Source organism: Carcharhinus amblyrhynchos, chromosome 1 (genome assembly GCF_965287045.1).
Source record: "Carcharhinus amblyrhynchos chromosome 1, sCarAmb.v2.hapA, whole genome shotgun sequence".
NCBI lineage: Eukaryota > Metazoa > Chordata > Chondrichthyes > Carcharhiniformes > Carcharhinidae > Carcharhinus > Carcharhinus amblyrhynchos.
In genome coordinates, this window is record NC_137324.1 from 23,443,837 (window position 1) to 23,456,233 (window position 12,397).

Sequence of the window (12,397 nt, forward strand, 5' to 3'; positions counted from 1 at the left end):
ACCACAATCCCACCCAGGCCCTACCCCCATATCCCTACATATTATTACCTGCTAATCCCTCTAACCTAAGCATCTTTAAACACTAAGGGGCAATTTTAGTATGGCCAATCAACCTAACCCGCATGTCTTTGGACCGTGGGAGGAAACCAGAGCACCAGGAGGAAATCCATGCAGACACGGGGAGAATGTGCAAACTCCACACAGACAGTGACCTGAGCCGGGAATCAAACCCAGGTCCCTGGAGCTGTGAAGCAGCAGTGCTAACCACTGTGCCACCCAGGAGTCTTGTCATACCTAAAATCCTCCAGACCAGGCAACGTCCTGTTGAACCTTCTTTGCATCCCCACCAAAGCATCCACGTTCTTGTAGTTGTGTGGCGACCAGAACTGCACACATGTTCCAAATGCAGCCTAGCTAAAATTTTATACAGTGGTAACATAACTTGCTAACTTCTATACTCGATGTCCCAGCTGATGAAGACAAGCATGCTGTATGTCTTCTCCACCACCTTATCCACCTGGCCCTGCACTCAACCCTGGAACACCCAGATAATAGGAGTCTGACATAGGTGTCCTTGTTTATTGACTACAGCTCAGCCTTCAACACCATTATTCCCACAAAACTCATCTCCAAACTCCTTGGCCTGGGCCTCGGCACCTCCCTCTGCGACTGGATCCTGAACTTCCTAATTCACAGACCACAATCAGTAAGGATAGGAAACAACACCTTCTCCACGACTGAATAATAAATCAAATCAAATCATCTGTGTTGCCACTTTCAGGAAGCTGTGGATCTGTCCACCCAGATCCCTCTTTATGTCAATGTTCCTCAGGCTTCTGCCATTTACTGTATAATTTGCGCATGAATTTGATCTTCCAAGATGCGACATCTCGCATTTGTCTGGATTAAACTCCAACTGCCATTTCTCTGCCTAGGTCTGCAATCTATCTATATCCTTTGACAATCCTTGTCACTATCTGCAACTGTGACCAATTTTTGTGCCATCCACAAATTGCTAGTAAATCAGACCACCTACATTTTTCTCCAGGTCATTTATATATACTATAAACAATAATGAGGTGGAGATACTGGTGTTGGACTGGGGTGGGTGCAGTAAGAAGTCTCACAACACTAGGTTAAAGTCCAACAGGTTTATTTGAAATCACAAACTTTCAGAGTACTGCTCCTTCATCAGGTGAGTGATAAAGAAGCAGCACTCCAAAAGCTTCCGATTCCAAATAAACCTGTTGGACTCTAACCTGGCGTTGTGAGACTTCTTACTATAAATAAGAAATTACTATAAATAAATAACAGATAGATGGATTTTTGATCATTAAGGGAATCAGGGGAAAGAGGACGTGAGCAATGTCAGATCAGCCATGATCCCTACTGAATGCTGGAGCAGGTTCGAGGAACCAAACGGTCTACTCCTGATCCTATTTCTTCTGGTGTTTTGCCCTCAATATCATTAACTTCTCCAGTAAACCATAGAGGATCTTGCAAACTGGAGTTTTGTTTAATATCGACGCTCCTCAGCAAGTTCTCTTGGCTTTGCTTACAAGCACAAAATGGATCACTTTCACATTGGCATTGATTACATTGGAGTCGCTAGTTTCCGGCTTGTTTAACCCGGTGATGAACTCACCGAATCAAAATAAAAAAAAACTCAACCGTACTAATCCGCAAGGAGATTGAGACTGGTCCCTTTTGTTGACTCGATACAATGCTGCTTAACGATCAGATATATTCAGAGATCGATAATTGTACTGCTGACTAGTTGGCTCTCTTCCCTCCAAGTTCATCCCGGTAAAAATTCGTAAACAAAATAGAAGCAAGTCGAGTGGAATATTCAATTGCACACCGAATTTATAACGGGAAGTGCTGGAAACCCAAGCAGCACAGCGCTAACTGATAACCGATGGGAAAAGGTGGGAAGCAAGTTACATTATTCCTCTGATCCTTAAAGGAAAAAAAAACCTCACAAGCTTTATAAAATGATGGAACACTTTAAAAAGTCGCAGCCTGTTGATTCAAATTTGCACCAGAATGAGTTGGAATTCTCGAACTGCACCGGTCTCCCTACTTTTATTCCCCCTCAGAAAAGGTGGATCAAGTTGATTAATCATCGGCAGACATCTGCCAGGGGCTTTTATTTTTTTTAAATAAAGGACAAACGTGCCTCACAATTTCAAATCCATCATTCCACCCCCCGGCCCTAAGAAATAAAACAATTAAAACGCTGGCCCGCACTCACCAGCAGATTTGGGTCAGATAGATCTTTGTGGGAGACAGCTCTGATGGTTCCTGCTCTCCAGCCCCACTCTGGCACAGGCTGGAGCTGCTGGCCGGGACTGGTGGCCAAGAGGCAGAGGAAGCGCTTCCCCACCAGGTGTGAGGGTGCAGCATCTCGCTGCTGCTGCTGCTGCTGCTGCTCGAGCGGAGGAGACATGTTCCAACATTCCATCCTCAGAACCTTCACCCGGGACCCAAGTTCCACGCGCTGTAACAAGCCAGCCGCCGCCGACTATTGGTCGCCGCGCGCCCGGAAGGCGGGAACGCCCGGCCCCGCGTCCCGCGTCAATCATTCACCCTCCGCCCCGCAGCACTTTGCTGGGCGGCGAGCAGCTCCACACTACGTGCCGATCCGTGCGTAGGCACCGAAGGCTGGAGGAGAGGTGGTGGTGGTGGTGGTGGTGGGGGGGGGATGGGGACGCAGAGTCAGACCGGTGTACAACCGCCCTCTGCAGCTTACACCGCTGCAGTGCAACCGGGAAGGGGGTGCACCGGAAAAATAAAGCCTTTTACTTACCATTGCAACTTTCTCCTCTCCTAGAAACTCTACAGCGCGGAAAGAAGCCATTCGGCCCATCGAGTCTGCACCGACCGCCGTCCCACCCAGGCCCTATCCCCACGTCTTCCGCATTAGCCCACTTGTTTATTTATTTTGTTTGTTGTATTTATTAGTGTCACAAGTAGGCTTGCAATTATGGAAAAAAATCCTGTAGTCGCCACACTCTTGCACCTGCGCCAGAGACTCAGGTTTGATTCCCAGCTTGGGTCACTGTCTGTGCAGAGTCTGCACATTCTCCTCATGTTTGCATGGGTTTCCTCCAGGTGCTCCAGTTTCCTCCCACAGTCTGAAAGATGTGCTGGTTAGGGATATTGTCCATGTTAAATTCTTCCTTAGTGCACCCGAACAGGCACTGGAGTGTGGTGACTTGGGGGATTTTCACAGAAACTTCATTGCAGTGTTAATGTAAGCCTGCTTGTGACTAATAAATAAAAACTTTAAACTTTTAATAGACACATGGTGAATGTGCAAACTCCACACAGTGAGGTCACGTACCAACCGACTCAAAAACAGTTTTTTCTCTGCTGCAATTAGACTTTTGAACGGACCTACCATATATTAGGCTGACCTTTATCTAAACCCTAGCTATGAATGTAATACTACATTCTGCACCCTCTACTTCTGAATGAATGGTATGCTTTGTCTGTGCAAGAAACAATACTTTTGATTGTATACTAAACGTTAAAGGAAAGTTTATTTATTTGTCACAAGTAGGCTTACATTAACAGTGCAATGAATTTACTGTGAAAATCCCATAGTCACCACACTCCAGCATCTGCTCGGATACACAGAGGGAGAACTTAGTGTGGCCAATGCACCAAACCAACCTGTCTTTCAGATTGTGGGAGGAAACTGGAACACCGGAGGAAATCCACGCAGATACGGGGAGAATGCACAAACTCCATACAGACAGTGACCCAAGCTGGAAATTGACCCCAGGTTCCTGGAGCTATGAGCTGCAGTGCTAACCAACGTTCCACCATGCTGCCCTAATTGTTGTCGCCAGCTGAGCTACCATTAACATTCACATCACACAAACGTCAGGAACTGACCATCTCTGACAAGAGAGGATCTAACCATCGCCCTGTTACATTCACTGGCATTATCATTGCTGAATCCCGTCACTATCAACATCCCAGGGGTTACCATTGACCAGGAACTGAACTGGATTAGCCATATAAATACTGTGGCTACCAGAGCAGGCCAAAGGCTAGCAAAAAGTAACTCACCTCCTGGCTCCCCAAAGAGTGTTTACTATCAATAAGGTACAAGTGCCACAATACTCTCTACTTGTCTGGATGAGTGCAGCTCCAACAACACACAAGAAACTCGACACCATCCAGGACGAAGCGGGCCACTTGATTGAACATAAGAACATAAGAAATAGTGACAGCCCTTAGAGCCTGCCCCGCCATTCAATAAGATCATGGCTGATCTGAAGTGGATCAGTTCCACTTTCCTGCTTTCTCCCCATAACCCTTAATTCCCTTGTCTATCAAAAACCTATCTACCCGTGACTTAAATATATTTAGCGAGGTAGCCTCCACCACTTCAATGGGCAGAGAATTCCAGAGATTCACCACCCTTTGAGTGAAGAAGTTCCTCCTCAACTCTGACCTAAACTGACCCCCCCCACTTATCTTGAGGCTGTGCCCTCAAGTCCTGCTATCCTTTCTAAGCGGGAAGAATCTCTCTACCTCTACCCTATCCATCCCCTTCATTATCTTATACGTCTCTATAAGATCCCCCTCATCCTTCTAAACTCCAACGAGTACAGACCCAGTCTATTTAGTCTGTCTTCATAGTCCAACCCCCTCATCTCCGGTATCAGCCTAGTGAACCTCCTCTGCACTCCCTCCAAGGCCAAAATATCCTTGCGCAAGTGCGGCGACCAAAACTGCACACAGTACTCCAACTGCGGCCTCACTAGTACCCTGCACAGTTGCAGCAAGACCTCCCTACTTCTATATTCTATCCCCCTCGCTATAAAGGCCAACATTCCATTCGCCTTCTTGATCACTTGCTGCATCTGCAGATTGGGTTTTTGAGACTCGTGCACAAGGACCCCCAGGTCCCTCTGCACCGTAGCATGCTGCAGCTTTTCGCCTTTTAAATAATAATCCCTCCTACTATTATTTCTGCCAAAGTGGATAACCTCACACTTGCTAACATTATACTCCATCTGCCAGGTCCTCGCCCACTCGCTTAGCTTAGATTGGCAGTTCATTCACAAATATTCACTCTCTCCACCATCGATAAACAGTGGCATAAGGACATAAAAACATAACAGCATAAGAACTAGGAGCAGGAGTAGGCCATCTGGCCCTCAAGCCTGCTCCGCCATTCAATAAGATCATGGCTGATCTTTTCATGGACTCAGCTCTACTTACCAGCCTGCTTACCATAACCCTTAAGAACATAAGAACATAAGAAATAGGAGCAGGAGTAGGCCATCTAGCCCTTCGAGCCTGCTCCGCCATTCAGTAAGATCATGGCTGATCTGTCACTGCTCAGTTCCACTTTCCCGCCCTATCCCCATAACCCTTAATCCCCTCTCTTATCAAAAACCCATCAACCCGCGTCTTAAAAATATTTAGCGAGGCAGCCTCCACCACTTCAATGGGCAGAGAATTCCAGAGATTCACCACCCTTTGAGTGAAGAAGTTCCTCCTCAACTCCGTTCTAAACCGCGCCCCCTTTATCTTGAGGCTGTGCCCCCTAGTCCTACTGTCTTTTTTGAGCGGGAAGAGTCTTTCCACCTCTATCCTATCCATCCCATTCATCATCTTATACGTCTCAATGAGATCTCCCCTCATTCTTCTAAACTCTAACGAGTACAAGCCCAGTTTATTCAGCCTCTCCTCATAGCTCAACCCCCTCAACTCCGGTATCAGCCTAGTAAACCTCCTCTGCACTCCCTCCAAGGCCAAAATATCTTTGCGCAGGTGCGGCGCCCAAAACTGCACACAGTACTCCAGCTGCGGCCTCACCAATGCCCTATACAGCTGCAGCAAGACCTCCCTACTTTTATATTCAATCCCCCTCGCTATGAAGGCCAACATCCCATTCGCCTTCCTGACCACCTGCTGCACCTGCAAGCTGGGTTTTTGCGACTCATGCACAAGGACCCCGAGGTCCCTCTGCACCGTCGCCTGCTGCAGTTTTTCGCCACGTAAGTAATAGTCCTTCCTACCATTATTCCTACCAAAGTGGACCACCTCACACTTGCCAACATTAAATTCCATTTGCCATTTCCTGGCCCATTCGCCCAGCCTATCTAGATCCTTCTGCAGACTCTCCACACCCTCCGCACAATTTGCCGTTCCCCCAATCTTGGTGTCATCAGCAAATTTCGACACCCTACACTCGGTTCCCTCCTCCAGATCATCTATATAAATGGTAAAAAGCTGAGGCCCCAGCACCGACCCCTGAGGCACTCCACTAGTCACCATCCGCCAATCTGAATAGCACCCGTTGACCCCCACTCTCTGCCTCCTATTTGACAATTCTTTACTATTCTTTACTATTCTTTACTATTCTTTAATTCTTTAATTCTTTACTATTCAAAAATTTATCCATTCTTGCCTTAAAATGTATCCATCCTTGCCTTAAAGCAGTGCTCTGTACATAGAAAAAGGAAGCAGGAGAAGGCCACTGACCCTTTGAGCATTTTTCATAATTTTTTCATGACTAATCAAATTCAATATCCTGATCCTGCCTTCTCACCCCCATATCCCTTGATCCCTTTACCCAAAGAGCTATATCTAATTTTTTCTTGAAATCAGAAAACATTTTGGCCTCAACTGCATACTGTAGTAGTTAATTCCACACATTCACCAGCCTCTGGATGAAGAAATTTCTCCTCACTCAGTTCTAAAAGGTTTACCCCTTATCCTCAAATTATGGACCCTAGTTCTGGACTCCCCCACCATCGGGAACATTCTTTCTGAATCTACCCTATCTAATCCTGTTAGAATTTTACAAGTTTCTATTAGATCCCCTCTAACTCTTCTAAACTCCAATGAATATAATTCTAGCCCACTTAGTCTCTCCTTATATGACAGACCTGCCAACCCAGGAATCAACCTGGTAAATCTTCGCTGTACTCCCTCTATAGCAAGGACATCCTTCCTCAGATAAGGACATCAAAAATGCACACAATATCCAGGTGTGGCCTCACCAACACCCCATACAATTGCAGGAAAGCATCCCTATCCCTATACTCAAGTCCTCTCTCTATGAAGGCCAATACATCATTTGCCTTCTTTACTGCCTGCTGTACCTGCACAATTACTTTCTGCAACTGATGCACGAGGGCACCAAGATCTCGTCCACCTCTTTCAATTTACACCCATTCGAATAATAATGTCTTCCTATTTTTGCTACTGAAGTGGATAAGAACATAAGAACATAAGAACATAAGAACATAAGAAATAGGAGCAGGAGTAGGCCATCTGGCCCTTCGAGCCTGCCCCGCCATTCAATAAGATCATGGCTGATCTGTCGTGGCTCAGTTCCACTTTCCCGCCCTCTCCCCATAACCCTTAATCCCCTCTCTTATCAAAAACCCATCAACCCGCTTCTTAAAAATATTTAGCGAGGCAGCCTCCACCACTTCAACGGGCAGAGAATTCCAGAGATTCACCACCCTTTGAGTGAAGAAGTTCCTCCTCAACTCCGTTCTGAACCGCCCCCCCTTTATCTTGAGGCTGTGCCCCCTAGTCCTACTGTCTTTTTTGAGCGGGAAGAGTCTTTCCACCTCTATCCTATCCATCCCATTCATCATCTTATACGTCTCAATGAGATCTCCCCTCATTCTTCTAAACTCTAACGAGTACAAGCCTAGTTTATTCAGCCTCTCCTCATAGCTCAACCCCCTCAACTCCGGTATCAGCCTAGTAAACCTCCTCTGCACTCCCTCCAGGGCCAAAATATCCTTGCGCAGGTGCATTTATCAACATTAGACTGAATTTGCTACACATTTGCCCATTCACTCAGCCTGTCCAAATCGTGCTGAAGTATCTCTGCATCCTCCTCATAGCTCACACTCCCGCTCAACTTTGTATCATCTGCAAATTTGAAGATAATACATTTAGTTTCCTCTTCCAAATCATTAATATATAATATGAACAGTTGAGATCCTAGCACTGATCCCTGCAGTACCCAACTTGTCAACTGGAAAAATTCCCATTTATGCCAACTCCTTCCTTCCATTCTACAAGATGCACTGCAGGAACACACCAAGGTTCCTTAGACAGCACCTTCCAAACCCACTTCCAGAAGAATAAGAGCAGCAGATACTTAGGAACACCACCACCTGGGAGTTCTCCTCCATTCACTGATTTAGAACAAAGAGAACAAAGAACAAACAAAAGTACAGCACAGGAACAGGCCCTTCAGCCCTCCAAATCTGTGCCAATCATGATGCCCTAACTAACTTTAAGAAAATCCCTATGCCCTTACTCAATCCATATGCCTCTATTCCCTCCCTATTCCCTCCCTATACACAATCCCTTAGTATCCAGGGATGCGTAGGTTAGAGAGATTAGTGGGTAGAATATGTAGGGATATGGGGATAGGGCCTGGGTGGGATTGTGTTCGGTGCAGACCTGATGGGCCGAAGGGCCTCTTCCTGCACTGTAGGGTTCTATGATTAGTTCTTCTATGAATCTATGATTAGTTCTATGATTAGTTCAAGTACCCATCCAAAGGCCTCTTAAATGTTGCTATGTGCTGGCTTCCATCACATATTCTGGCAGCTCGTCCCAGGCACTGCATAAAAAAACTTGCCCCGCATACCTCCCTTAAACTTTCCCCCACTCCCCTTCAACCTGTGTCCCCTTATAAGTGGCCCTTCCAACCTTGGAAAAAGACTCTTAGTATCCACCCTATCTTTGTCTCTCCTAATTTAGTAGATCTCGATCAGGTCTCCTTCAGCCTCCGTTTTTCCAGTAGAAACAATCCTAGTTTATTCAACCTGTCGTAATAGTCTACACCCTCAAGACCACGCAACATCCTTGTGAACCTTGTTTGCACTCTCTCCAAAGCTTCCACATCCTTCTGGTAGTCTGGCGTCCAAAACTGCACACAATATTCCAAATGCGGCCTAACCAAGGTTTTGTTTGGCTGCAAAATGATTTCCCAACTCTTGTACTCAATGTCCCAGCTGATGAAGAAAAGCATGCCATATGCCTTCTTAATCACCTTGGCCACATGCGTTGCCAATGTGAGGACCTGCATGCCCAGATCCGTCTGGATGATAACGTTCCTAAGGGTCCTGCCATTTACAGTTTGTACTGCGACGGAAATATAATTGCCGTTCCTTCACTGTCGCTGGGTCAAAATTCTGGAACTCCCTCCCTAACAGCACTGTGGGTCTACTTAGACCTTATAGACTGCAATGGTTCAGGAAGGCAACTCATCACAATTTTCTTGTGGACAATTAGGGATGGGCATTAAATGCTGGCCTAGCCATTGAGGCCCACATTCCATGAATGAAATCAAAAAAAAGCCAGAGGCAGAACGGTGGACCTGAAAAAGGGCCTGTAAAATAATTGGAGCAGTTCATAGAAAAAAACTGACTCTGTTTCACACAAATATTTTAATCATTAATTTGAAATTACAATGAAACCATTTTCCTTACCCAATCTTAAAATTCAGGTTATAGTCAGGTTGACTATGGAAGGACAGGCCAAAAGTGCATGAAATAAATTAATGAGAATGTGCTACATGATATCCAAAAGGCCTGAAAGCTTGAATTATAGAATCTCCTGTGCAGGATGCCATTCAGCCCACCAACAACAATCCCACTCAGGCTCTATCCCCATAATCCCACATAATTTACCCTGCTAGTCCTCCTGAAACCAAGGGGCAATTCAGCATGACCAATCAACAACCGGCATATCTTTGGAGTATGGGAGGAAACCCACACAGACACAAGGAGAATGTGCAAACACCACACAGACAGTGACCCAAGGCTGGAATTGAACCCAGGTCCCCGGTGCTCTGAGGCAGCAGCGCCAACCACTGTGCCACTGCCCATAGACAAACCACATGATTAACTGAGGCTGAGTGGGAGAATATGGGCATGCAAGGTGGCAGACTTCAACTTCATAAAATGTGTGATGCTGGCGGAAGCAAAGGAGCATAAGCGAATACAACAAGGTGGAAAAAAAGAAGAAAGGAGTAAAATGGGAAAGCTGAAACAGTGAGAGCCAAATAGACAGTTATAGCAACATGCAAAACAAGAGGAAATCATAGGAATGTAGGAATTAGGTGCAGAAGTAAGTAAATTCAGTTTTTCGAGCCTGCTCCACCATTCAATCAGATCATGGCTGATCTCTGCCTAGTCTCAAATCCATCTCCCTACCTGTTCCCATATCCCCTTATGCTTTTTTTTATTAGAAATATATCTATCTCCTTCTTGAAACCATTCAACAATTCAGCCTCCAGTGTGCTACGGGGCAGCAAGTTCCACAAATTCTGCGAGTCGTTCCTCCTCATCTCAGTGTTAAAAATACCGTCCCTCAACCTTCACCTGTGGCCTCTTGTTTGAGATTTCCCCATAAGAGAAAACATTTGGTCCACGTTTTCACTTTTTCAATCCCTTTTAAAAATCACAAAATAAAAAGTGAAAACCAGAATTTGGCTTAACTAGTCAAACTTAAGTAAGGTCAAAATTGTTGGGTACGGGAGAGGGTTTCAAATGAAAAGGGATTTTGGAAGATATAGTGTTGTTGATGAGCTCTGGCAACACCCATGCTGGAGACCCAAGGGGCAGCAATTAACCTGTAAGATGTTTTCTCAACTGGAATGTCAGTGCAGTATTGTTCAATTTTTATTTTCTTGATGTTGAAGATGTATTAAAGTTTATAGTTGCACTTTTATTTAATAGAAAAAATAATCTACCCAAGTTTGTTTTAGTAGAGTTTTTATTTCTTATATATTTAGTATCCTAATACAAGAGCTTTGCTTACAGTGTTAGCTTTATACTACACAGCTGTATTGTTATCCTTAGGAGACTAAATTTGTACTCCACTGAGGGTTTAGCCATGACATTTTTTGTTTGTTTTTCTCTTCAGCTCTTCTTAGCTAAATTATATTATTTCATGGATTGTGGGATCAATGGAAAATCAGACCTGATTGCTGCTGGAACGTGCCTCCACACCCCTCCCCCACCAACCCTGACTCTGGCCCAAAGACTCTGACTGAGTGAGTCGCTGGCCAGAGGAATCTAGGACAAATGGCGTCCTGGGCAACTAACATGCAGGACACAGGAGCAGCAGTGCAAATTTGCAGGACAATCCCGTGAAATACAAGGCAGTTAGTCAATCAAGTGGAGGCTTGGCAAAGAGTCTGTGTGCAACCTAGAGAACTATACCTGGCGAGATTTGCTTGGTGGCACAGTGGTTTGCACTGATGCCTCACAGGGCCAGGGACCCGGGTTCAATTCCAGCCTCGGGTGACTTCTGTGTGAACTTTGCACATTCTCCCTGTGTCTGTGTGGGTTTCCTCTGGGTGCCCCTGTTTCTTCCCACAGTCTAAAGATGTGCGGGTTAGGTTGATTGGTCATGCTAAATTGCCCCTTAGTGTCAGGGGGATATTAGCAGGGTAAACAGGTGAGGTTATAGGGGTAGAGCCTGGGTGGGATTGTTGTTGGTGGGCCAAATGGCCTCCTGCTACACTGTAAGGATTCTATGACTCTAAGATTTGATAACCAGAAAGGGGAAAAATATACAAATTGTCCAATGAATATGCAATTTTTGGGGAACACTAGTCTGATACACAGCAGGGGACCTGCATTACAGAGAATGGGGAACAGTGACTGCAGTTCCCATCTCACAAGTCAACTATTCCCAGTAAACCACCATGGGCCACAGCCAAAGTCAGCTGACAAAGTTGGGCACCAACTGATTTTGGGGTCGGATCTTCTAGCTGTTCTGGTCGTTCACCCCTGGTGCATGTCAACTATTCCACTTAACGGCCTGTTAGATACAGTTGCAGCCTTCATCCGGCTTCAACTGATTTTTCCTTCAGAAGCATGTTATATTATTATATTATTATAATTTAAGATCATGAGAAATAGGAGCCAGTGTTAAGCAGCTCAGTTTAGGTATGTTGGGTAGCAAAGAACAAAGAACAAAGAAAATTACAGCTCAGGTACATGTCTTTCATCCCTCTAAGCCTGCACCGACTACGCTGCCCGACTTAACTAAAACACCCCACCCTTCCGGGAACCATATTCCTCTATTCATGTATTTGTCCAGATGCCCCTTAAAACTCACTATTGTGTCTCCTCCCACTACCTCCCCTGGTGAGTTCCAGGCACCCACCACCCTATGTGTAAAAAACTTGCCTCGTACACCTCCTTTAAATCTTGCCCCTCGCACCTTAAACCTATGGCCCCGAGTAATTGACTCTTTTGCCCTGGAAAAAAGCTTCTGAATGTCCCTTCTGAGCATGCGCCTCAAAATCTTGTAGACTTCTATGACGTCGCCCCTCAACCTCCGTTGTTCCAATGAGAACAAACCAAGTTTCTCCAACCTC

General features: G+C 45.5%; 1 protein-coding gene across 1 annotated transcript in view; it reads right to left on the reverse strand.

Annotated features, from left to right (window-relative positions):
* The window catches only part of LOC145349289 (lysine-specific demethylase 3A-like), a 69,435-nt gene extending 66,930 nt beyond the window's left edge, over window positions 1-2,505 (reverse strand). Inside the window, exon 1 of the mRNA XM_080197826.1 lies at window positions 2,255-2,505. Within this exon, the coding sequence (XP_080053952.1) occupies window positions 2,255-2,464 (210 nt within the window). The 5' untranslated portion in view covers window positions 2,465-2,505. The remainder of the gene's footprint in view (window positions 1-2,254) is intronic.
* Window positions 2,506-12,397: the final 9,892 nt, after the last annotated feature.